The sequence below is a fragment of the Equus caballus genome, chromosome 25, assembly GCF_041296265.1.
Source record: "Equus caballus isolate H_3958 breed thoroughbred chromosome 25, TB-T2T, whole genome shotgun sequence".
NCBI lineage: Eukaryota > Metazoa > Chordata > Mammalia > Perissodactyla > Equidae > Equus > Equus caballus.
This window is the reverse complement of record NC_091708.1, coordinates 43,405,043-43,432,306: the sequence shown is the minus strand read 5'-3', so window position 1 is coordinate 43,432,306 and position 27,264 is coordinate 43,405,043. Positions and strand designations below refer to the sequence as shown.

At 44.0% G+C, this 27,264-nt stretch overlaps 1 protein-coding gene across 6 annotated transcripts in view; it reads left to right on the top strand.

The window, feature by feature from the left end:
* The window catches only part of AK8 (adenylate kinase 8), a 132,205-nt gene that overhangs the window by 34,687 nt on the left and 70,254 nt on the right, over positions 1–27,264 (top strand). For all 6 annotated transcript variants that reach the window (XM_070251989.1, XM_023629214.2, XM_023629220.2 and 3 more), the window contains 4 exons: positions 15,328–15,409; positions 15,994–16,065; positions 16,719–16,919; positions 20,187–20,318. In XM_070251989.1, coding sequence (XP_070108090.1) covers positions 15,328–15,409; positions 15,994–16,065; positions 16,719–16,919; positions 20,187–20,318 — 487 coding nt within the window. The remainder of the gene's footprint in view (positions 1–15,327; positions 15,410–15,993; positions 16,066–16,718; positions 16,920–20,186; positions 20,319–27,264) is intronic.

The window sequence follows — 27,264 nt, the reverse complement described above, 5'->3', positions numbered from 1 at the left end:
ATCCTCTGACAGTAGGAACACAGGATTTTCTTGCCATTGTTTTGACACTCACGGGTTTATAGATGTCACTTGCATCCTCTGTGGAGTGCGATTTTATTGATCAACAGCTCTGCTGGGGCCCGGGGCTGTGTGTTCCTAATACAAATGCAGTTAGGATTCCAGGGCGTCAGAGGGGAGGTCTAAACTCTGCTCAGAAAACTTATGGCATGCATCACGGCGAGGCAAGGGCTCCCAGGGCCTGGCTCAGCGCAGTGGAACCCAGTGAGTAGACCTCATCGGTCCCTCATTTCTAGATGTTTCTGGCCCTGGTTGGTTGGTTGGCTGGTTGGTGTGATGTGGGGCTTGTTAATGGCATGTATGGCCCACCTCTCTGCATGCTGAACAGCATCCCCCACATGTTCCATGGGCAGTAGATGCATGGGATGCGTCTTGTGATCCCTCCCCCTTCCTTCAGGGAGGAAAGATAGATGCCCGGAATGCAGGACAGAGTCTGATGGTCAAGCAGCTCTCAGTGGACTCTGAGCAGAGAGCCTTGGAGAGGCACGGTGACGTTGGGAGCGAGACTGGACTCGCAACCAGCAACCACGTCGCCCTTGGCAGGTGGAGCGCTGATTCAGAGCCCAGAGCCAGGGCCTGCTCCTCAGAGCCGGAAACGCCTCCCAGGAGCACCGAGCAGAGCGGCCGCAGTTCCTCGTGCTCCCGTTCCTAAGCTCTTAGTGTTACTTAGTTTTTCAGCTAACTGTCAACTGTGACAAGTACCACATATGCCAGGAGGCTGAAAAACAGCAACTGCCATTTCTCCAGCACCTCCAGTCTGCCAGGCGCTGTGCTAGCACTTCACATACATCAGTGCATCCAGTCCTGCCCTGTGCACTGTGCGCACTAGCAGCTGCGTTTCTATTTTACAGATAAGGAGGTAGTTACACAGCTGGTAAGAGGGGCTCCAGGGCTCCCCATCTGGCTCAATACCATCAGTTAATAGAATTTGAAAGAATTGTGGAAACTAAAGTAGATGATTTTAAGCTACAATCTGTAACATATTAACTACTCCCAATTTTTTTTTTAAAGATTTAATTTTTTTCCTTTTTCTCCCCAAAGCCCCCCGGTACATAGTTGTGTATTTTTAGTTGTGGGTCCTTCTAGTTGTGGCATGTGGGATACCGCCTCAGCACGGCCTGATGAGCGGTGCGATGTCCACACCCAGGATCCGAACCATCGAAACCCTGGGCCGCCGCAGCGAAGCGTGCGAACTTAACCACTTGGCCACAGGGCCGGCCTCTCCCCCAATTTTAATTATAAACATAATGACTACTGACAATGCTAGTTATAAATAAGAGTATTGGTTACAATACAAGAGCAAATGTGTGTTTTCTTGGTATGCCTCTTATTTACTGAGACTCCCTGGATCCCCTGGTATCTAGACTGGTGACTTCTCATTCTCTGGAGACGTCGTGGACCTCCTCACATTCCCCTCATTGGCACTTGGTCAGGTTGGATCTTTCCTGGAGCAGCAGTCTGGGGTCCAGTCCCTGGAAGCAGAAGAGCACGGACCTAAGTTGAGAGCGAGTTTAGGAAGCTGTGGAAGTGGTCCTGGCCTCCGGGAGGGCTGGGAGTGAACGTCCCCAGGGAACTGAGCTGCAGCGAGGAGGCTGTTTTGACTGGGAGGAAGGGGATGAGGGTGGGAGTGTGTTTTCTGAAGGAAGTGACCCAAACATACTGGAGACGGTTGGACAGAGGGGAAGGTGAGCAGTGCGTGGGCCAGCACCCACTGGGCGGGAGTGATGAGTGACTGGATCCTGGGTCTTCCTACTGAAGGTCTTACCCGCTGTAACAGTGTGATGCCTGTTTCCCATGTGCTGGGCCCAGCCTGGCAGCCCAGGTGACTCCTGGTCGTGGCTTCCGGAGGAGCAAACTCCCCTGGGGCAGGGCCCTCTGGTCAGCCTCTGGCAAACGGATGCACACACCTAAGTGGGTCTGCAGTAGCCAGCAATCTGCTAGACTCTCCTCATTTTGATCGAACTGTGTTTTCCCAAGTCTTCTTTAATTAGAGAGCTTTCTTCAGGTCAGATTTGCAAAGCCAGTTACTCCTCTTCCCAAGAGATTGTCTTTTTAAATGAATTCCTCATGATAAGTTCTACAAACTTAAGTAGGATTCCTTCTTGAAAGTAGGTAGAGAGAAAGAACATAGTTCATCTTACTCATGTTATAATTATAATGATAAATCTGGTTGACGTTGATTGGGCCATTTCTTTAATGCCAGGCACTGCATTTGTTTTCTTGTTGTTTGTTTCTTTGTATACCTTATTTATCCCAACACCTATGAGATAGATTGTCCCCATTTTGCAGATAAGGAGAATAAGGCCCATACGGGTCGAAGTGACTAGTTGAAAGTCACACGACTGGCAGTGGCACAGGCTGATTCCAAAGTCCCTGCTTTTTACCACCACCATAAACTGACATCCTCGAGGGCTAATCTTGTTTCTGAAGAGGTGGGTCTATACCACGGACACGCTTTAAAATGTTTGAGAGGAATGGTCCCATTAGCTTAATGTTGGATTGTCCATTTCTTTCACTTGTAACCGGAGCCCACCGTGTCTGAATCTAACTAAACGGGATCCATAAAGCGAGCTCTCTGCACTGGGTCATCTCGGCACCATCCCACCCTCAGAGCTGGGGCGGGCCTGGGCCGTGTGGGGACAGATCAGACTGGTCTTCAAACTGTGTCTTCCTCCGCAGAGTGGCTTCAGGGGCACCACAGACATCCGATGTGAACTTAACTTTAAAATGCTTTCTAGCTACTTGGGAGCTAATGAAAAGCCTCCTGAACGTTCACATCTGGGCTTTACCAAATTTCGGCACCCTGGAGATCCCTGGCTAATTTTAACCTGAAGACCCAGGAGTCCAGATTTTCCTGGATCTGCATGTTTGTATAAAAAGGTCATGCACGTGTCTCTCGTTAGCAAGCATAGAACTCAACACTGTTAGTTATTAGAAAAATCCCTCCTGCACGTTCCAGCCTTGTCCGAGCATATGCATTGTTGGGTGACGCACAGAGGAAGGCCAGGCAAAAGCCAGGCTCGCCTTGCTGGGGCGGCAGAGTCCGCGTGTAGGAGCAAGTTAAGGAGGCACATGTCCTGCCACATTCATGTGCTTGAGCATGGTCAGTCATGCCAGTAGGTGTTGCATGTTGTTGGAGATTAAACTCTGAAATGAAAATTCTTGCTGGTCATCTTCCAGATGGGTTGAATGTGGAAGTCGTGCTAAGAGGACGAGGCAGGCTGAGATTTTCATGTTTTCGTATAAACCAAAGGAAGTGGTACTGGAGCAACTGGATGTCCCTTTTTTTCTGTTTATCAAAATAGTCCCACTCTTCTCCCTGATTGCCTCTAGACCGCATCCATTTCCCAAACTTGATCTCGTAAGATGCTCTTCTTTTCTGGCTGATGAAATATCTTGTTTCTTTTCCTCTTTCATGTGTTGGGAAACCACATAACTTCCATTAGAATAAAAGGGGAGGCTGCCGATGAGCCTGTGATGCGTCTTGTGATGCTTGCCCTGGTTCAGACGCGGAGCCGAGTGAGTCTGATTTACGGAATCCGAGCCTTCAGCCTCAGACTGCCTCCTTGGGACTGCGGGGAATCAGCATTGGGCTCGAGGGGATGCCTGGCTGGAGCCTCCCAAGTCTGCAGTTGGAGCTGGGAGCCGGATCAGGGGCGTCCTAGGGGGAAACCTGGGGGTGGCACCCCTCTCTGGTCTTTGGAGGAGACAGGGGCAACCCATCAAAAAAGCAGAGGACCCAGAGGGCAAGAGTCTTAGCACGTGAAGTTGCTAATTGCGCTTTAAACAGTCAGGAGGGCAGAAAAGGCCAGTGTTCACACTGAACGAGACGCCTGCCCTGCGTTAGGCCGCGCTCTGCTGGGCCTCGCCAAGTTCCCTGGGCTGGCTGGCTGCTTTTCTTTCCTTTTTTTTCATCTGTGACATCTGCTCAGTGCTTGTCCCTCCTGTGATACCGTACCCCGCGCAGCTGTGCAGACCTCCGCTCTGCGCTGGTGCTTGGAGTGCCCTGAGCATACGGCCTTTTTGATGTGTGATAAAACAGAACCGAGCCACGGGGGTATGACGAGCGAAGGCATCAGAATATCAATTAACCTGCTCCGAACAAAGCTGCGGCTCCAGAGTGGAGGAGACAGTTCACTGAAGTGTGGGGAAGATGGATAGGGTATTCTAATTAGGGGTTGACTGACACCTCCACAGCCAGCCACTCCTGGAAGTCAGACCCAGGAACCTCACGAGTGTCCCACCATGGCAGTGGTCGGATGCTAGTTACTGATTTATGACTTCTTGCTTTGCCAAAATTTGCAGCCATTAACTTGTTCTCAGCCAAAATTGCTGTTTCCCCTTGATTGAAAGCGAGGTCCATTTTGCAACTGGGCAGCGGCGTAGAACCTCTATAAATTCAAGAACCTCTACAAAAGCCTGGGGCTTCCACCTTGAGGGTGCCCCGCACTGACAGTCCCTGGCACAGTGGAATTGGTCACTGTGCCCTTCCTTCCCGGGTGGACCAATGTGAACTGACTTGGGCTGGCCAAGGGATGAAGGGTCTCCATGGCTGCCTTCCTCACAGCGTGTGGGGCTGTGCTGCCTAGAGTGGGGTATGGGTGCTGCCTTAAGGGGTCCCTCAGGGACCTCATTTCTTAGTACCTGGGTGATCGTACCACCCACTGAGTCTGAAAGAGCAGACCTGGAGAGCTGGTGGCCTGAGATGCACTCCAGAGCCCCCCACCTTCTTTAAATTTCACATCTGCACCAAAATAACGCACCAGTGAGGCTAGGCTAATTAGGAAGATGTTCCTCATTTTGCTGCACTTTTCCTGTGTAATTGGAAGGCCCACTTTCTCCAGCGAGAAGTCTGTGAGAGCTGTTCCCCTGAATAGTTCTAAAAGCTTTGGACCACATACTGTTATCAGCTGCAAATTTATGGGCGAGATTATAATGCTTGCTCAGTAATGCAATATTAAAAGCGGAGGTCTTTCTCGGTGCCGAGCAGAGGCGGAGTTCCAATCTTTCAGCTTCAAAAAGCGACTCAGAGCAGAATTACCAGCCTTTGTCCTAGAAGAAGCAATCAGTGGGCTCCCAACCCCTCCCTGCAGATAAAGAAAAATAAGGGCGTCTGAATGTAGCTAAAGTTCAGAAAATTTTGGTTTGTCTTCCAGAACCATAAGTGAGGGAGCCCTCAGACGCCAGCCTCTTGGCTCCTGTGGCGGCGTTCGCATCTGTGGATGTCTGCGCTTTTTAAGAGCAGCAGCCCAGCGCCTGGCTGGCTATAACAAGGACTTGAGGGAGCAAAAGGCTGTTAAATTTTTTTTGCACTTTTCCTTCATTAGTTCTAGAAACCAGGGGCTCTGTGGCTCCACGTTTTTCTGTATAATTTAAGAAATTAATGAAAGCATGCCTGATTTTTCCAACACGCTTTACTCCATAAATTTGTTTAGCTTTTTTTTTTTTAACTGTCAGTTGAGGCTGTTGGAACTGAAATATTTTAATATTGAAATGTGGGCCCTTTTGATTTAAGGAAAGACATTTCTTGCCCTCCCCCACACGGTGTTCTGTAAATCAGGTGTTATGGGTTATCAGTGACCTTGAGTCTGAGTTCACCCCATCAGTCCATCCTCTGACACCAAGTTCTCATAATGACTCCGAGGGAGGGGTCTGTGGCAGGGGGTGGGTGGGTGGGGGGTGGGGGTCCCTTCTGGGAGCCAGTGTCAGAAACCTCGGCTTCAACTTGTGGTTGTCTGACCTCCCTCACTGCAGAGCGGAGACCTGAAGAAGTCTGCTGGTTTATTTCACTCTTCTAAATTTCAATTTATCTAATTTACCTGGATAGCAAGTCAAAAAGCATTAACTCGTGTGGTGTGTGTGTGTAACTCTAAACTCTTGGGACCTTAGAAATTGTTTAATAACAGCGCTGAGGAACATTAAAAAAACAATTTAAGCAAACGGGAGGATAATGTGTTGACTTGATATTGTAAAAATGTCAATTCTTTGTAAATTAATCTATACATTTAATGTCATTCCAAAATCCTAGTAGAATTTCTATTTTGGAACTTGATAAAATATTTTTGCTGCTTATCTAAAAGAACAATTTTTTTTTTAAATTGAGGTTCTGATAGTTTACAACCTTGTGAAATTACAGTTGTACATTATTATATGTAAGTCATTTTATAGGTGCGCCCCTTCACCCCTTGTGCCCACCTTCCATCTCCCTTCCCCTGGTAACCACTAATCTGTTCTCTTTGTCCGTGTGTTTGTTTATCTTCCATATATAGGTGGAATCATACAGAGTTTGTCTTTATCTGGCTTATTTAACTTGACACAGTACCCTCAAGGTCCTTCCATGTTGTTGTGAATGGGACGATTTTATCATTTTTTTATGGCTGAGTAGTATTCCATTTGTGTGTGTGTGTGTGTATACACACCATATCTTCTTTACCCAGTCATCAGTCAATGGGCACTTAGGTTGCTTCCACGTCTTGGCTATTGTGAATAATGCTGCAATGAACATAGGGGTACATAAGTCTCTTTGAATTGCTGATTTCAAGTTCTTTGGATAGATACCCAGCAGTGGGATGGCTGGGTCATATGGTATTTCCATTTTTAATTTTTTGAGGAATCTCCATACTGTTTTCCATAGTGGCTGCACCAGTTTGCATTCCCACCAGCAGTGTATGCGGGTTCCTTTTCCTCCACAACCTCTCCAACATTTGTTAATTTTTGTCTTGGTGATTATAGCCATTCTAACAGGCATAAGGTGATATCTTAGTGTAGTTTTGATTTGCATTTCCCTGATGATCCGACATGATGAGGATCTTTTCATGTGCCTATTGGCCATCCGTATATCTTTTTTGGAGAAATGTCTGTTCATATCCCCTGCCCATTTTTTGACGGGGTTGTTTGATTTTTTGTTGTTGTGAGTTCTTTATATATTATGGAGATTAACCCTTTGTCGGATATATGATTTACAAATATTTTTTCCCAGTTGGTGGGTTATCTTTTCATTTCAATCCTGTTTTCCCTTGCCTTGTAGAACCTCTTTAGTCTGATGAAGTCACACTAGTTTATTCTAGAAGAACATATTTTTTTTTCTTATTGAGTTAATGATAGGTTACAATCTTGTGAAATTTCAGTTGTACATTAATGTTTGTCATTCGTGTTGTAGGTGCACCACCTCACCCTTTGTGCCCACCCCCCCACCCCACCTTTCCCCTGGTAGCCACTAATCTGTTCTCTTTGTCCACATTTTTAAATTCCTCATATGGAGTCATACAGAGATTATCCGTCTCTAACTGGTTTATTTCACTTAACATAATTCTCTCAAGGTCCATCCATGTTATTGCAAATGGAATGATTTTGTTCTGTTTTGCAGCTGAGTAGTATTCCATTGTATATATATACCACATCTTCTTTATCCATTCATCTGTTAGTGTGCACTTAGGTTGCTTCCACGTCTTGGCTATTGTAAACAGTGCTGCAATGAACATTGGGGTGCACGGGACTTTTGGAATTGCTGACTTCAAGCTCTTTGGATAGATACCCAGTAGTGGGATGGCTGGATCGTATGGTAGTTCTATTTTTAGTTTTTTGAGGAATCTCCATACTGTTTTCCATAGTAGCTGCACCAGTTTGCATTCCCACCAGCAGTGTATGAGGGTTCCTTTTCCTCCACAACCTCTCCAACATTTGTTACTATTAGTTTTAGATATTTTTGTCATTCTAACGGGTGTAAGGTGATATCTTAGTGTAGTTTTGATTTGCATTTCCCTGATGATCAGCGATGATGAGCATCTTTTCACGTGCCTATTGGCCATCCGTGTATCTTCTTTGGAGAAATGTCTGTTCATGTCTCCAGCCCATTTTTTGATCGGGTTGTTTGATTTTTTGTTGTAGAGTTGTGAGAATTCTTTATATATTATGGATATTAAGCCTTTGTCAGATATGTGACTTGCAAATATTTTTTCCCAGTTAGTGGGTTGTTTTTTTGTTTCAATCCTGTTTTCATTTGCCTTGAAGAAGCTCTTTAGCGTGATGAAGTCCCATTTGTTTATTCTTTCTATTGTTTCCCTTCTCTGAGAAGACATGGTGTCCGAAAAGATCCTTTTAATACTGATGTCAAAGAGTGTACTGCCTACGTTTTCTTCTAGAAGCCTTATGGTTTCAGGTCTCACCTTTGGGTCTTTGATCCATTTTGAGTTTATTTTGGTGAATGGTGAAAAAGAATGGTCAGTTTTCATTCTTTCACATGTGGCTTTCCAGTTTTCCCAGCACCATTTGTTGAAAAGACTTTCTTTTCTCCATTGTATGCCCTCAGCTCCTTTGTCAAAGATTAGCTGTCCATAGATGTGTGGTTTTATTTCTGGGCTTTCAATTCTGTTCCATTGATCTGTACACCTGTTTTTGTACCAGTACCATGCTGTTTTGATCACTGTAGCTTTGTAGTACGTTTTGAAGTCAGGGATTGTGACGCCTCCCGTTTTGTTCTTTTTTCTCAGGATTGCTTTAGCAATTCAGGGTCTTTTGTTGCCCCATATGAATTTTGGGATTCCTTGTCCTAATTCTGTAAAGAATGTCATTGGGATTCTGATTGGGATAGCGTTGAATCTGTAGATTGCTTTAGGTAGAACGGACATTTTAACTATGTTTATTCTTCCAATCCATGTACATGGAATGTCTTTCCGTCTCCTTATCTTGTCGTCCAATTCTCTCAGAAAGGACTTATAATTTTCATTTATATAGGTCCTTCACTTCCTTAGTTAAATTCACCCCGAGGTATTTTATTCTTTTTGTTGTGATTGTGAATGGTATTGTGTTCTTGAGTTCTTTTTCTGTTAGTTCGTTATTAGAATATAGAAATGCTACTGATTTATGCAAACTGATTTTATACCCTGCAACTTTGCTGTAGTTGTTGATTACTTCTAAGAGTTTTCCAATGCATTCTTTGGGGTTTTCTATATATAAGATCATGTCATCTGCAAACAGCGAGAGTTTCACTTCTTCCCTCCCTATTTGGATTCCTTTTATCCCTTTTTCTTGCCTGATTGCTGTGGCCAGGACCTCCAGTACTATGTTGAATAAGAGTGGTGATAGAGGGCATCCTTGTCTGGTTCCTATTTTCAGGGGGATGGTGCTCAGTTTTTGCCCATTGAGAATGATGTTGGCTGTGGGTTTGTCATATATGGCCTTTATTATGTTGAGGTAGTTTCCTTCTATCCCCTTTTGTTCAGAGTTTTTATCATAAATGGCCGTTAGAGCTTGTCAAATGCTTTCTCTGCATCTATTGAGATGATCCTGTGGTTTTTATTCCTCAGTTTGTTGATGTAGTGTATCATGTTGATTGATTTGTGGATGTTGAACCATCCCTGTGTCCCTGGTATGAATCCCACTTGATCATGATGTATGATCCTTTTGATGAATTGCTGAATTCTGGTTGCCAAAATTTTGTTTAGAAGTTTTACATCTATGTTCATCAGTGATATTGGCCTGTAGTTCTCTTTTTTCGTGGTGTCCTTGTCAGGCTTTGGTATCAGCATGATGTTGGCCTCAGAGAATGTGTTAGGAAGTGTTCCATCCTCCCTAATTTTTTGGAATAGCTTGAAAAGGATAGGTATTAAATCCTCTCTGAAAGTTTGGTAGAATTCCCCAGGAAAGCCATCTGGTCCTGGGGTTTTATTCTTTGGGATGCTTTTGATTGCTGTTTCAATCTCTTTCCTTGTGATTGGTCTCTTCAAATTGTCTGCTTCTTCTTGAGTGAGCTTTGGGAGATTGTAGGAGTCCAAGAATTTATCCATTTCCTCTAGGTTATCCATTCTGTTGGCATATAGTTTTTTGTAGTATTCTCTTACAATCCATTGCATTTCTGCAGAATCTGTTGTTATTTCTCCTCTTTAATTTCTGATTTTGTTTATTTGAGCTTTCTCCCTTTTTTTCTTTGTAAGTGTGGCTATGGGTTTGTCAATTTTATTTATCTTCTCAAAGAACTAGCTCTTTGTTTCATTGATCCTTTCTACCGCCTTTTTTGTTTCAATAGTATTTATTTCTGCTCTGATTTTTATTATTTCTCTCCTTCTGCTGACTTTGGGCTTCATTTGTTCTTCTTTCTCTAGTTCAGTTAGGTGTAGTTTAAGATTGCTTATTTGGGATTTTTCTTGTTTGTTAAGATGTGCCTGTATTGAGATGAATTTTCCTCTTAATACAGCTTTTGCTGTATCCCATATGAGTTGGTATGGCATGTTATCATTTTCATTTGTTTCCAGGTATTTTTTTATTTCTTTTTTAATTTCTTCAATGATCCATTGCTTGTTCAGTAGTGTATTGTATAGTCTCCACATCTTTGTGCCTTTCTCAGCTTTTTTCTTGTAATTAATTTCTAGCCTTATAGCATTATGATCGGAGAAGATGCTTGTTATTATTTCAATTTTTTTAAATTTGTAGAGGCTTGCCTTGTTTCCCAACATATGGTCTATCCTTGAGAATGTTCCATGTGCACTTGAGAAGAATGTGTATTCAGCTCTTTCAGGGTGAAGTGATCTATATATGTCTATTAAGTCCAATTGTTTTAGTTTTTCATTTAGCTCCACTATTTCCTTGTTGATTTTCTGTCTGGATGATCTGTCCATTGATGTGAGTGGGGTGTTGAGGTCCCCTACTATTATTGTGCTGTTTTCAACATCTTCCTTTAGGTCTGTTAATAGTTGCTTTATGAACCTTGGTGCTCCTGTGTTGGGTGCATAGATATTTATAAGCATTATTTCTTCTTGATGAAGTGTCCCTTTGATCATTATATATTGTCCCTCTGTGTCTCTCTTTACCTGTCTTATTTTGAAATCCGCTTTGTCTGATATAAGAATTGCAACACCTGCTTTTTTTTGCTTGCTATTAGCTTGAAGTATTGTCCTCTACCCCTTCACTCTGAGCCTGTGTTTGTCCTTGGGGCTGAGGTGTGTTTCCTGGAGGCAACAAATTGTTGGATCTTGCTCTTTAATCCATGTTGCCACTCTGTGTCTTTCTATTGGAGAGTTCCATCCGTTCACATTGAGGGTGATTATTGATGCATGTGGACTTAATGCTGTCAATCTGTCGCTCATTATCTTGTTTTCCTGCGTTTCTCTTTCTGTGTGCTTTAGCCTACCCATTTAATACTGCAATTTCTTATGCTGGGTTTCTTAGATTTTTCCTTATTTATGTTTTGTGGCTCTGTTCTGTTTTGTAGTTTAGTAGCTACCCTGAAATTTGTATTTAGAATTTCATGTATAATATAGTCTATTCTCTGGTGGTCTCTTATTTACTTGGCCTGGACTGATTTAGTCCCTTTGCTCTTCCCCTCCTAAATTATTATTTTTATTTCTTGTTCCAACTTGTGTTATGAGTTTGTAGTTAGAGTGATAAGATCGTCTTTACTTTGGTGGTTTCCTTACCTTTATCCTAATGCTATAGTTGAATATTTGCTATCCTATTCTGGTTCTATCTATCTGTCTCCCTACTCTGTGGTTTGTGACCGCTTTCTCCCTTTTTTCTTTTTTCAGTTATGAGAGCCTTCTTGAGGATTTCTTGTAGTGGAGGACTTTTGGTTACAAATTCCCTTAACTTTTGTTTGTCTGGAAAAGATTTAATTTCTCCCTCATATCTGAAGGATATTTTTGCTGGATAGAGTATTCTTGGCTGAAGATTTTTATCTTTTAAAATTTTGAATATGTCACTCCATTCTCTCCTAGCTTGTAAGGTTTCTGTAGAGAAATCTGCTGAAAGTCTCATAGGAGTTCCTTTGTAGGTTATTTTCTTCTACCTTGCTGCCCTGAGTATTCTTTCTTTGTCTTTCATTTTTGCCATTTGTATTACTATATGCCTTGCAGTAGGTCTTTTTACATGGACAAATCTAGGAGATCTGAAAGCTTCCTCTACACACATTTCTCCCTCAATCCCTAGATTTGGGAAGTTCTCTTCTATAATTTCATTAAGCACACTTTCTGCTCCATTTTCCTTTTCCACGTTTTCAGGAATTCCTATGATCCTTAAATTCTTTGTCCTCATTGAATCCGTTATCTCTTGGAGATTTTCCTCGTTTTTTTTAACTCTTAGTTCTCTTTCTTCCTCTGTCTGGAGCCATTCAGCCTGTCTATCTTCGATTATGCTAATTTTCTCCTCTATGGTGTCTACACGGGCATTCAGGGAATCGTATTCTGTTTTATCTGGTCCATTGTGGTTTTCATCTCTAGTAATTCTGTTTGATTCTTCTTTATAATTTCAATCTCTTTTGTTAAGTAACTCCAGATCTCGTTGGGTTGTTTCTCTATCGTTCTACCTCAGTGAGTTTTTTGATTATAGCTATGAACTCATTTTCACTAAGTTTACCTATTTCCAAGTCCTCAGGACTTAATTCTGTGTTTTTATTGTTTTGCTTCTGGTCTGGAGCTTTTATAAATTGCTGGATGGTAGAGGAGGGGTTTTTTTGCATGATGGTAGAATTCGGTTGCAGTTACAGCCTTTCGCCACTAGATGGGGGTTGAGAGCCACGTGTTCTGAGCTCTCTGCCTTCGGGCAAGATGGCGGCGCCCAGCGCGGTTTGCGGGGGGTGGGGAGGGGCTGCTTTTATCCCTGCGATCTGGATTCAGATCTGTTCTGTTCTCTGGTCTCCTGGGGCCCTGGGTTTATGGGGTCCCCACACATAGAAGCTTTCCCGTCAGCGGGTTTCCACTGTACCGGCAGTGGGAGTCCTGGATGATCCCTGGTCATGCGGCCCCTCCCCCGCTCCTTCCTGCACCCACGGCAGTGATCCCAGTCTCTAGGGGAGGGAGTGAAGTTCTCTCCTTCCCGGTTCCAGCTTCTCCGAGGCCAGCTCCAGCCTCCGCCCTCCGTCTGTTTGGTACTGTAGGTCACTGACGTCCTGGCATTAGGTTTATTAGCTGAAATTCAGTTTTTTTCCAATCCTTTGTTGTAGTTTGGAGGGGAGAGAGTCCTGAGTCAGCTCACCCCACCATTTTGCTCCGCCCACTCTAGAAGAACATATTTTTGAAAAAAATAAGGAGCATGACCTATTAGATGTATCAATAAATTATAAAACAACATAATTCAGTTGTTGTGGGGCTGATATGAGAGTCTACAGGCAGAAGGATGCCAGAGCCAACGTGACATCAGCATTTAGACTGTGATAAAAAGTGACATTCAGAGGGGAAAGGACAGGCTGTTTCATCGATGATGTTGGGATAGTTGGTAAACCCCAAGGAAACAAACTAGATCACAGGCTCACATAATTTGCAAAATAAAATGTGGCTCTATAAATATTTAAATGTAAAGAGTAAAACCATAAGAGAACACAGTTTAAATGCAAGGATATATTTATCAGCTTTTACAGAGGAAAAGGCCTTTTTTGCATCCACACAATGCCAGAAACCAAAGAGGAAAGCCACTCATCGATTTGGCCAAAAATTTGTGTGTTAAAAACAGCCTCATATACAAAATTAAAAGGCCAAAGACAAGCTGTGGAAATTATTGACAACATAGTTTGCCTCAAAGTGTCGGTGGTAGCATTTGCCAAAATGCGTTAATATCCTTAATATGTAAAGAGTTCTTGTAAATAAATAAAAGGATAAAACCCCAAGGAGATAGTGGGTAGATAGTATGAGTGCACATGTTGAAAAAGAAAAAATTCAAATAGCCAATAAAGATTTGGAAAAAAGAACCTCATTAATGATCAAAGAAATGTAAATTCAAGCAGCAATAGTATACTCTATTTTGCTGGACAGATTTTCCCCCATGATAATGCCCGATGTTGATAAAGATGCAGGGAAACAGGTGAACTGCCATTGCATTTATAAACTGGCCCAGCAGTTTTGCAGAGTGATGTGGCAAAATGTATCAAAAGTCACAAAGGATGGTGTTAACTTTTAGAAATTTGTCTCAAGGATATTCTATGTGCATCAAGATGTAGTTATAGTGGTTTTTTTTTATAATGGCTAAAAACTGGAATGAAACTAAATGAGCAACAATGTGGGCTTTGTTAACATTCGGCAGGTCAATTCACACAGTGCCTGGCAGCTATGAAAACTTCCAGGAAAGGAGTATTTTGTGACGTGGGAAAATGTTCATGAAATTTTTGCTATATGAAAAGAATAGACTACAAAATAGTATGTACGCTGTGATGCCCATTTCTCCCCCCAGGGAAAAAGATAACTGTGAAGACCGGAAGGAGGAATATCAAAATGTTAGTGGTGGCTAGTTTGGTTAGGTGGTGTCATCAGTGATTTGCATTATTATTTCAGCTTTTCAGTATTTTCCACAAAGTGTACAATGATTGTGTGTTACTGTCACAATTGGGCTTAAAGTGTTAATAAAAATCAATCTAAACTAATTTCCTGGCTGTACCAAGAAGGGGCTGATGCCTGAGGGGTTTCAGTCCTGTAACAAGTGTACTGCAAAACAGAAATTTGAACTCGGGTCTCTTCTTCTTCTTCTTCTTCTTTTTTTTTTTTTTTTTTTGAGGAAGAGTAGCCCTGAGCTAACATCTGCCAGTCCTCCTCTCTTTGTTGAGGAAGACTGGCCCTGAGGTAACATCCATGCCCTTCTTCCTCTACTTTACACATGGGACGCCTACCACAGCATGGCTTGCCATGCGGCGTCATGTCCGTGCCCGAGATCCAAACTGGTGAACCCCTGGCCACCGAGACGCGGAACGTGGGAGCTTAACTGCTGCGCCACCGGGCCGGCCCCCGAACTCGGGTCTCTTAATGCTTCATGTGGGGCTCGTTCTTAAGAAAAGTGGGGTTTTGTTTTGACCCCAGTGGTTCCTTGTCCCAAGAACCTCATATCTGAGAAACTCTTTAGGAAATAACCCAAAATGTGGAAAAAGCCATATGCACAAAGATGTTCCTCATGGTGTTATTTATGATAGGGAAAATTGTTAGCAATTGAAATGTTCAGTCTGGGGCAGGGTTAAGTAACTGGCATGCTCACTTGGGAACACTGGATAGCTATTGAAAACGGTGACAACGAAGAAGCGTGCTGATATGAAAAAATGCTGTGGTAGCTATAACATAATGGAAAAAACCAGGACATAAAATATGTATGTTATGATTATAATCACAAACATAAGATTCAGAAGGGAATTGAATAATAGGAGAGTAGATTTTAAGTAAGGATGACGCAGCTATCAGAAACATTGATTTTCACTTGTCTTAAAAGTTTCACTGTTTCTATTAAGCTATTATAGTCCTTTTGTAATAATTCTAAAAAATCTAAAAAGTGAAAATAGATGAGCACCTTTCCAAATTCTTTGCCTAGGGCTGGATTCTGGATGGCATCCCTGAAACTCGGGAGCAGGCTCTGATGATCCAGACCGTCGGGATCACCCCCAGACATGTCAGTGAGTAGCCCCCTGTGGTCCCTCCCACCAGAGGGACAGTCCCAAGACCCCACGAGTGAGCGCCCTGCTCTGTATCCCCAGCTCCCCAGTGCCCACCCTCAGCCCAGGCCCTGTCCGAGAGGGAGCTTTATGGACCTATGACCCAGCAGGAAAAAGGAGAATGGCACAAAGTTTTCATGAAGCTAAATGCATTCGGGGATTGTTCTTAGAAAAGTGGTGTTTTGTTTTGACCCTGGTGGTTCTTTGTTCTAGGAACCCCAAATCAGAAACTCTTTTTAGGAAATAATCCAAAATGTGACAAAAGCATTATGTACAATGATGTTCCTCATGGTGTTATTTATGATAGCGGGAATTGTTAGCAGTCAGAATGTACAAGTGTGAACTGTCCTGTGTCCTGAGATTGTGTCCTTTGGGTTTTGGTGCTGAGAAGACATTTCTTTCAAGGGATTTTGGGGGATGGGAGATGGTGGTTGTTTTAATGTCATTATATAGCAAAAGAAACATAAATTATTGGTTCACGAGATTCAAATGTCTGGGATCCCCTGCCCAGAATGCCTGGTTTTGCCCTTTTCTTCTCTACCCAGTTGTGCTGAGTGCTCCAGACACGGTCCTGATTGAGAGAAACTTGGGGAAGAGAATCGACCCTCAAACTGGAGGTACGGCTATCTCCACCGCCTGTCCCCCTACTGCCTGTTTACTGAGCCCTTGGCTTCCTCTGCTCTGAGCACCTGCAGCGAGCGGGGCATGTGAGAGGCCACACAGGCAAGCGCAGGCTCAGATGTCACAGGCTGAGCTCTCTTTGTCTTGAGCTGGGTCTCGAAGACCAGGCGGTCCAGCAGGGGGCCTGGGGGCCCTTGACCTCTGGGCTCTGGCTTTGGTGGCAGAGAGACCTGGATTTGGGAACCCTGCCTTTGCCCCTTTCCAGCTGTGCAACGTGGGATGAGTTCCCCAACATCTCCAAGACTCGGTTTTCTCCTCTGTACATGGGAGGAAAATATGGAGGCCTACCTTATGATCGCATCGCTATGAGGATGAAACCTGAGTCTGCACATAGGTCCTATCAGAGTGCCCGGCTCAGACCTTCACGGCTGCCCTTCCTGCCGTGCTGAGTAGCCTCATCATTTTGTTATTGTTAACAGTAACGGAAGAGCAGGCCCGGAGCAGAGTGCAGCCTGCACTGGTGGGCTGGGCAAAGGCCGCAGGATTCGTAGGCTCTCGCCTCCAGGACAGCAAGCCCCCAGCCAGATGCAGCAGTGTCCTTGGCGGCCACTGGGCGGGTGACTCTAACTGCATCCCTCTCTCCCTGCAGAGATTTATCACACCACCTTTGACTGGCCCTCTGAATCTGAAATCCAGGACCGACTGATAGTGCCGGTGGGCATCTCAGAGCTGGAGACGGCTGGGAAATTGCTGGAGTATCACAGGAACATTGTCAGGATCTTCCCCTCGTACCCCAAAATCCTGAAAGTCATCAGTGCCGACCAGCCGTGTGTGGACGTCTTCTACCAGGGTAAACACGAACGGGCAGCGTGTTCACCATGTGCCTCGCCCCCCCTCACCCCATGTCAGTTCCTCTGCCAGCAGCCAGCGTCCAGGATGTGCCTGGGACCCTGGAGTCCAGTCGTGGACCGCCCAGCTCCCCTGCCAGAAATGAGTGCAGGGTCCCTGAGACCGCCCCGCTTGGGGACCATGGGCTAATGTTCTCCGCCCTGGTGTGGTCCGCAGATTTGACAGTGAGGGTGGGCGAGGGGAGGCGAGGGGCGGGGTGGCAGGGGCACAGGAGTGAGAAGTTTTGCCCTGACAGTGAGGGAGGAGGAAGAGAAAATTTATAAAAATTATAACAAACAAACATACAAACAAACCCCATCACCACCACAAAAAATGAAAAAAGCAACACAACTCAGGTGTTGCGAGTCCATGTGGAGCAGGGATAAGCAGCCGCGCGCCTGCCAATGTAGTGGCGTCAGGAGCAATAACGCGGGTTCACGGCAGCTTCCTAGAAACCGCTGAAGCAGGTGCGTGCGCAGAGGCAGGGGTGATGATTAAGCCCGAGACTTTGGAACCAGGTGACCTGTGTTCAAATCGCAGCCCCACCCTACGTCAGCTGTGCGGTCTTAGGCAACCATCCTAACCCCTCTGAACCTCAGTTTGTCATCCCTAAGATGGGAACAAAAATCCTGCCTTCCTCACAGGCTTAGGTGAGGGTTACAGAGATTCTGCAAGTCCTGTGTGCACAGCTCTGAGCCCAGAGGCAGGTGCAGAGAAACGGCTCAATGAGCGTCAGACATTATTGCTCTCATCATGATTCCATATCGTGTCCAAAAGGGCCACAGAAAGTTAGCATAGTTCTATCCCAAAGCAGCTGAATTACAATTTTTTCAAGTCTTGCTGAGCTTCAGTTCTTTCCAAAGCTAGGTTTCCCCTTTCATGCAGTGCCAGATAAATGACAATAAAATACCACCACAGATATTTAAGACACTGTACAGTTTGCAATGGCCTTTCTTTGTATTCTCTCCAATCTCTTCAAGAAAAGTTTTGTTTTGCTGGGGAGGTGGTTCTGAGCTCCCTGCACTGGCCCTCCCACCAGCCTCGCCTGCTAGTGGGCTCATCGCTTTGTGTTACTGAAAGCCCGGAAACGGCACGGCCTCGCTCTCTGAAGGGGTCAGTCAGCCGCCGCGGGGATGTCTAGAAACTGATGCTACTTTAACAAACGCCAGGCTTTGGGGGGGTTACAGTTTTCCAGTGAGTCTGCATCTCGGAAGGGTCTAGGAGCAGACACTGCACTCTGAAGATAAACAACCACAATGTTTATCTTATGCCGTGATGCTGAATTTACACATTAATTACTTCCAAATTACTTAATTAAATTTAAAAGTTCATATGATTGTTCATAAAGAATTCATGCCTGGAATTGTAAATAAAAATATGAGTGTCTGAATATTAATTATTATTAATTAATAATGCAGAGAGATAAATTGAAAATTGGAATGCAAAATTCTCTCTGTGTTGTTTTTTAAATCTCTCTGCAGTGTATCCAGCAACCACATATTTTTAAAAAGAATAATTAGATGTTGAGACTGTCTGGGGGATCATTACTTCTAATTAACTTAGTTATTTACTGTAAATTAGGCATCATTTGTAAGCAGGCTGCTTTGCCTGTAGTATTTGTGCTCCTCAGATGTGTCAGATCACGGAAGTTCTGAGGATAGAGAGAACCTTGCTTGAATCGCTTACTCCGGGTTATCCTCACTGACGGAAAAGGTTACCCAAAGCAGTGGGTTTGGGAGAGTTACCCCAGCCCTGCCAGCTCTCTGTAAAATGGGAACAAGAATGACATCCCTCATGAGATTGTTGCACTGATCAAATAAGATAATGCCTATAGGGTGTTTAGCTTAGTGGTTAATACGTGCTAGCGATGATGGTGACAATGATTATCACAACCTTGAAGTCTGTGGATTCGCTTACTATGCCTTTAGTTCTAAACTGAGGAGGATTGTAGCGTCTCCAATGATCCTTCCAATTAAACAGTCCTACAAAAATTCGAGAGTTCAAAATCTGCACGATAAACGTATCCCAGTGGTTCTCAATTTTGTCTTCCTCCCCGGGAGCATTTGGCAATGTCTGGAGACATTTGTGGTTGTCACAACTTGGGAGTGTGCTACTAGTACCTGGTGGGTAGATGCCAAGGAAGTGCCTCAAACTGCCAAAGTGCAAGGTTGGCAAACCCTGCTGCGCCTGTCAACAGTCTCTGCGTGGTCCGGTTCCTGAAGGCAGCAGTTGGCTCAGCCCACAGCCCAGGGCAGAATCCATCTGAAGGCGGGAAGCCGTCACAGGGCTACCTTGCAGGGTGGTCTGGGTTCTTGGCAGGAGGCGGGGCTGAGGAGGGAGACCTTGTTTTGATGCAGGTGGCTGGGGGTCTGGGCCTCAGCCTGTGGGCAGCTTCCCTTGTGTGGTGCTGATGGGCTGCCCTTTCATGGACCCCGCAGTCAGCTCTCACACTTCCTCCTGTGTGCTCGGGTTGAGGGGTGGCCTGGTTTGATGTTCAGTAGCTTTTGGCACCCCGTGCCCCCCATGGTGTGGTCGCCTCAGTGTTAGAGAAGCTCGCTCCTGTCTCCCCACTTCTTTGTTCATCAAATGCCAGGGGTGCACCATGGGCCAGGCAGGGCGGCTACATTCACGCACTCCGGGGACCTGTTTGATCACTGCCTCTTTGGAGATTCGAAACAAAGTTGGTGTCACCGGAACACCACTGCAAATTATTCTCTGCCAACTCCTGAGTCCTTTGGAAGTCCTGGTGTGCCAGGCCCCCATGTGGCCTGATGCGTTTATCAAAGCCTGTGTCTGACACTAGGGGACTGACCTGGTCCCGGGGCTTCAGGTTAGGGGCTCAGCCCTCAATTTGGAAACATCTCAACCCAGTAGTGTGTGTCCTGTGTCCTGGGACCAGCCCCCCAACAACACGCCCAGGCCCCCTTCAACCAGGAGGGACACACGGATGCCATGCCCGCTGTGTTGTAGAGGCATTCCAGGGCGGTGCTCAGAGGCCGCTTCTGTGGACTCATTGCCCTCTCTTCACCTTGGTGTCCAGGCCTGAAGCATCATTCCTTCCCCCGCAGCTTCACCCTGTGGCTGCTCTGCAGGTGCACAGAGGGTTTCCATGGGGCTATAAAGGAGAGAAATAATTACTGCCCCCAAAAGTGCCCCAGCAGAGGCATTGTAAGCTGGTTTCCCTTTCTTTAGGACCTGACTTTGTTATCCTCACATCCTCTCTTTCCAGCTCTGACCTACGTCCAAACCAACCATCGATCTAATGCCCCATTCACCCCGAGGGTGCTGCTTTGCGGGCCCATGGGCAGTGGGAAAAGTCTGCAGGCTGCCCTCCTGGCCCAGAAATACAGCCTCGTCAACGGTGAGTGCCCCGGCAGCCACCCTGCTTCAGAGCCTTCCCCTCCCTCCTGCCCTCCCAAGCTTTCCCGTTTTATGGGGGTGGTGCGAAGGAGGCCGGTATCACTTCTCTTTCTTGCTCTCTGCTCTGAACAATTTCCAGTTAGTCCATCTTTGCAGGGATAAGGACTTTTCCTCCCAAAGAATATTGCCATGAAAACATTAACCGGTAAAAACATGTCCACAGCCCAAAGAGCCGGAGCAGTTTCTAGTCGTCATTTTTTACATCCTTTGGAGCAGTGGTTTTTCTGTGCTGTGCACCAGAGGTGCTTCCATCCAGCCCCCGCAGTCTCCCGCGAAGCTGCAGCTCTTGCATAATATGGGTCTGCTGTTTATTTATTTTCTCCGATCTCGTTTGGCTCCGGAACCCAGGTCAGCGTGTTTACAGGCAAACAATTTCTGAACCAGAGGAAGACTTCTCACTTGGCACAGTTTCAATGAATATTTTACCAGGAGGAAAGCAAATACTGAAATCAATTCTCCAGGTCTTTCGCGGGGTGGTCCCAGGCGGTCTTAGCTGCCAGCCTGCCTTCAGGAGGAGAAAGGACTGGAAAGGAGGAAGAAACTGTAGCAGACACACAGTGCTGCTGGAGGGAGTTACAGGCACTGCCCCACCCCCAATATTCCATAAGCCGGAGTAACCTCTACTTTATTAACCAAGAAAACATGAGACCTGCACCCAAAATATGTAAATATGCATGTATATATGCCCCCGATTACACGTCCATGCCATGCAAATATGTGTGTATCCGCACACACACACATACACACAAATATATATGTATATATATATATATATATATATATTTACACCACCCCAGAAGGATGAAGGTTTGAATAAAAATGCTTTTCAATTAGTTCTCCTCCAACTTAAAATTCCAAAGCCGCTGAGACTAGCCAGGAATCAGTGATAAAAATCATATCCACTAAATGAAGATAGAGAACCAAGCAATTATTCTGATTTGTATGGGAAAATACTAATAATAGTATTGGTATTTTAATAAAAATACTAAACAGTGGTATTCTGATTTGATTAGTATGGAAAATAGTGTGGACACTTTGGGATAAAAAATTATGTTGCCTGTATCACTGTTTTCTTTTAAATAATGGAGTTTTTCAGATCATCTCTTCTCTTTTTGATTTTCCCTCTTAAGAGTATTATAAGACTAAATTTCCAGGTCTGGTTAAGGGGACTTCTTTGTTAAGAACGAGCAGCAGTCTACTTGTAGCTGCACCCACGTGTTTATTTAAGTGTCTGTACTGATTGTTATGTGAAGGGACAGGAAGAGTTATAGTGAAAAGAGCCTTAATGGCAGAAGGAGGGTCTGAAAATCGCAACAGCAATACCTTAATGTAGCTCATGGCTTTATTTAAATAATTGTCACGGTGCTGTCTTTCGTTTAGGCAGACACTCTCATTCAAGAAAAGTATTTTTTAATTTAAATTGTTTTCAGTGCACCAAACATGAAAAAATGAAATTACTAGCCTAGATTTTTCCAAAAATGAAAGTAGAAAAGCTCATCATAGTTTTTGCTTTGTAACAAAAGAGCCATTTGGGGGCTCTTTTCGACAATTGAGCATTTGGAGACTGACTCAGAAAGCTCACATTTCTCAAAGATGTTCTTGATAAAGATGAGACATCATGAGATTTCAGTAAACCGATTTAAAGAACCTACTATGGGCAGAAGCGAGCACTGCCTGTCTGTTGAGGTCTCCGTGTGGAGGCCTGTCTGCACCCAGGGCTCCAGGAACTGCCTGCCCCGTGGCCATCGCCTGGCTTGGTTCTCATCTCCACATTAGGAACCTGTAAGTCATCGGAAACATCTCCAAACAAACAACCCAACATGCACTCCAACCAGGTTGATTGAAAGACTTCCATTTACAATTGGTGGGGATATAAACAGGCACAGCTTTTTGAAAGATAAAGGCCACTATTGATTAAAAAGCTAACTTTGCAAATCCTTTGGCCCAATGACTTTACTCCCAAGATTTTATTCTACTGAAATACTCACTCAAATATTCAACCAGAGATACAAAGGATGCATAAGGAAGAATAGAGGCAACCCCAAACTCTGTTCTTAACAGGGTTAGTTAAGTAAGTTATGGCAAAGCCATATAATGGAGTACTAGGCAGCTATTAAAAAGAAACCTGTAGGGGCCCGCCCAGTAGCCAAGTGGTTAAGTTTTTGCACTCCGCTGCAGCGGCCCGGGGTTTCACTGGTTCGGATCCTGGGCATGGACGTGGCACCGCTCGTCAGGCCACGCTGAGGTGGCGTCCTCTGTGCCACAACTAGAAAGACCCACAGCTAAAATACACAATTATGTACTGGCGGAATTTTGGAAGAAAAAGCAGAAAGAAACTTACAAATCGGCTTGATGTCCGTGATGTATTGTTAAATGAGGGAGGGGGCAGAAAGTAAGTCACTCGGCAGTGTTCAGGGTATCATCTCATTTTTGTTTCAAAGTTTATGTTAGTCCATGCTCAGAAAAAATCTGAAAGAACATCCATACACCAAACTGGTTATCTCTGTAGAATGGTATATTATACAATTCTGGGGGTTTTTTTCCCCAATAAGCTTGAATTTTCTAACCAGAAACCACCTTGAAAAATTTTGTTAAAATATTTTTCATATTACTCACTGAGTGTCTACTATGTGCAGTGCACTTCATTAGGCACACAGATAAGGCAAAGTAGACAAAATAAGAAAGGAACTTAAGGGTCCAGGTGGGCTGGGGAGGGGGAGCAAGCAGAGTGAGGTAGGGCTGAGCCCACACAGTCGCAGGTCTGCTTGTGTCTAGAGCCTTGGAACTTTTGAACCTTTGGGAGAGGAGACTGCTACAGTGTTCTCTTCACAGGACCCTGCAGAGCGAGGTGGAGGGAGGCTGGGCTTTTTAACTGTTCTTTCCTAATACAAGCACTTAATATTACATATTTTCCTCTGAACACTTTTTAGCTGCATCTCATGAAATTTTAATATGTTGTGTTTTCTCATTCAGTTCAAACTATTTTCTAATCCCCCTTGTGGTTTCTTTCTTAACCCATGTATTATTTAGACTCATGTATAATTGCTTAATTTCCAAATATTTGGGAATTTTCCATATTTTTTTGGTTATAGACTTCTAACTTAATTCTGTTGTGGTCAAAGAACATACCCAATGTGATTTCAATCCTTTCAAATGTGTTGATACTTTCTTATGGCCGAGTGTATGGTCTGTATTGATGAATTTCACGTGTACTTGAAAAGAATAAGGGGGCTGGCCCCGTGGCCGAGTGGTTAAGTTTGCGCGCTCCGCTGCAGGCGGCCCAGTGTTTTGTTAGTTCGAATCCTGGGCGCAGACATGGCACTGCTCATCAGACCACGCTGAGGCAGCGTCCCACATGCCACAACTAGAAGGACCCACAATGAAGAATACACAACTATGTACCGGGGGGCTTTGGGGAGAAAAAGGAAAAAAATAAAATCTTTAAAAAAAAAAAAAAAAGAATAAGTATTCTGGCATTGTTGGATATAGTGCTCTATAAATGTCAATTAGGATAAGATGTTTGATAGTGTTGTTCAAATCTTCTATATCCTTAATGATTTCTCTCTACTTATTATTTCAGTTACTGAGAAAAGTGTGTTAAAATCTCCAACTGTAATTGTGGATTTGTCTATTTCTCTGCCAGTCTTCATGTAATTTGAAGCTATGTTGTTAAATGCGTATACTCGAAGGATTGTTATATCTTCTTGATGAAATGACCCTTTTATTGTTAGGAAATGTTCCTCTGCTTCTCCAGTAATACTCACTTTCTTTAAGTCTATTTGTCTGATATTAATATAGCCACTCTAACTTTCTTGTGATTAGTGTCTGTACAGCATATCTTCTATCCTTTTCCTTTCAAACTCTCTGTGTCTTATATTCTAAATATGTTTCTTATAGACAACATTTAGTTGGGTCTTGCTTTCTTAAAAATCCAGTCTAGGGGCCAGCTCGGAGGCGTAGCAGTTTAAGCTCATGTGCTCTGCTTCAGTGGCCTGGGGTTCACCAGTTTGGATCCTGGGCAAGGACCTGCGCACCACTTACCAAGCCATGCTGTGGCAGTCTTCCCACATGTAAAACAGAGGAAGATGGGCACAGATGTTGGCTCATGGCCAAGCTTCCTCAGCAAAAAGAGGAGGATGGCAGTGGATGTTAGCTCAGGGCTAATCTGCTCCCCCCCCCACCCCAAAATCCAGTCTGACATTTGTTGCCATTTTTTTTTAACTTTTTATTGAGATTATGATAGTTTACAACCTTGTGAAATTTCAGTTGTACATTATTGTCTGTCAGTAGTGTTGTAGGTGCATCACTTCACCCTTTGTGCCCACCCCCCACCCCCCCCTTGCCCCTGGTAGCCACTAATCTGTTCTCTTTGTCTACATGTTTAACTTCCACCTATGAGTGGAGTCATACAGAGATTGACATTGTTGCCTTTTAATTGAAGCATTTCACCCATTTCCCTTTAAAGTAATTTTATATGGTTGATTTCAAGTCTACCACCCTGGTTTTTTGTCTTCTGTTTGTGTTATCTGTTCTTTGTTCTTTCTTTCCTGCCAACTTTTGGATTAACTAAATTTTTTTTAAAGATTTTATTTTTCCTTTTTCTCCCCAAAGCCCCCCAGTACATAGTTGTATATATTTTGGTTGTGAGTCCTTCTAGTTGTGGTACATGGAACACTGCCTCAGCATGGCCTGATGAGTGGTGCCATGTCCGTGCCCAGGATCGAACCAGTGAAACCCTGGGCCGCCGCAGCAGAACACGCAAACTTAACCACTCGGCCACGGGGCCGGCCCCTAACTAAATATTTTTTAGCAATCCGTTTTGTTTCCTCTGTTGCCTTTTTAGCTATGTCTCTGTGTTATTTTGTTAGTAGTTGCTCTAGGGATTAAACATGCATCCTTTGCTTATCACAGTCTATCTTGAATTAGTATTATACCTCATATAGCACAAGAAGCTTACAGTAGTATATTTCCATTTATCTTGCTCCTGGCCTTTGTGTTATTGTTGTCATACGTTTTACTCCCACATATGTTATAAACCCTACAGTATATTGTAATTAGTTTTGCTTTAAACACTCATTTGTCTTTTTTTTTAAGTCAAGAAATGAGATGAGGAAAGACTTTTATGTATACCCAGATATCAACACTCTTCACTCCTTTGTTTAGGTCCAAGTTTCCATCTGATATTTTCTTTCAGCCTAAAGAACTTCCTTTAACATTTCTTGTAGTGCAAGTCTGCTGGTGACAAATTCTCTTAGCTTTCATCTCTCTGAAAGTGGCTTTATTTAACCTTCATTCTTAAAGGATGTTTTTGCTCCATATAGAAACCTATGTTGACAGGTTTTTTTCCTCTTAGCATTTTAAAGATGTCATTCCATTCTCTTATGGGTTGCGTAGCTTCTGAAGAGAACTCAGGGATTATTTTTATCATTGTTCCTCTTTATATAAAGCATCTCCCCCATCCAACCCCCGCCAGTGGCTGCTTTTAATATTTTCTCTTTATTTTTAGTTTTCAGAAACTTAACTATGGTGTATTGGGGTATGGTTTACTTTATGTTTCTTCTGCTTGGATCTCAGATTCTTGGAGCTGGGGGTTAATATTTTCTGTCAAATTTTCAAATTCTTCTCCCATTATTTTCTCAAATTTTTTTTCTCTCTCTCTTTTCTTTCTGGAACTTCAATTACATGTATGTTAGACTGCTTGATATTGTCCTTTAGGTCCCTGAGGTTCTATTCTTTTTTTCCAGTCCCCCCTCTTCTCTTTGCTTCAGTTTGGATACTTTCTATTGCCTGTTTTCCTGTCTTCTAATTCACGGATCGTAGCCCATCCGGTGATTCTTTCTCCATTTAAGATATTGTATTTTCCAGTTCTAGAATTTCCATCTGTTTCTTTTTTTTAGTTTCCATTTCTCTGCTGAGATTCTCCAATCTGTTCACTCATTTTGACTACCGTTTCCTTTAAAGTTTTAAACATATTTATAATAGCTGTTTTAAAGTCCTTGTGTGCTAATTCTGACATTTGTGTCATCTCTTGGTCTGATTCTATGGCCTGTTCTCTCTCCTTGTAGGGGTCATGTTTTCTTAGTTTTTTGCATCTCAAGTAGTTTTTTGTTATATGCTGGACGTTGTGATTTTTACATTGTTGAGAGCCTGGATTGTGTGATTCTCCTTTAAGAATATGGAATCAAAAAGCGTTGATTTCTAGCAGGCAGTTGTTTACTGGAGGATCAACTTGATCCCACTGAGGCCTATGTTTAGTCTTTGTTGAGGTGGAAGTAGAGTGTGCTTCCTCTAGGGCTGGTGTAACCCTATGCCTAAAGTGTGGCCTTGCAGAGTCTCAGCTGAACGGGGTGTTCAGCAAGGTCTCTCACCTTGGCTGCCAGAATGACAGCATCTCCGGTGCTGTGAGAACCTCCACTCAGTTCACAGCTTCCCAGTATCTTCTCTCTACCAAGCCTTGTGGAGTCTCACCCTGCACATGTGCAGCTTTGCATTGGCCAAAGACTGAGTGAACCTGTGCAGATTCCTGGAACTCCTTCTCTGCACAGCTCCGTCCTCTCCATTACCCTGTTCCCCTAATTCCAGCTGTCTCAGAACCCCAAACTCCAGTCTTTGTTTCCCACTGCTCTGTTTGTGTTCCACCTCTTCTGTGCTGTGGTTTCAAAAGTGCCCATACGTAGAAATCCAGGGTGAATGTGGGACTCACTTTGTGTGTTTCTCTTCTCCCGGGTATCATAGCTGTGTGCTGTCCAATGCCTGAAAAGAGTTGCGTCATGTATTTTGTTAAGTTTTATGGCTTTTTATGACAGAAGGTAAATATGATAGCTGTTACTCCTCCTGGCCAGAACTGGAAGCCAAGGATGGGTTTGATGTCACACTGACCTGGGTTT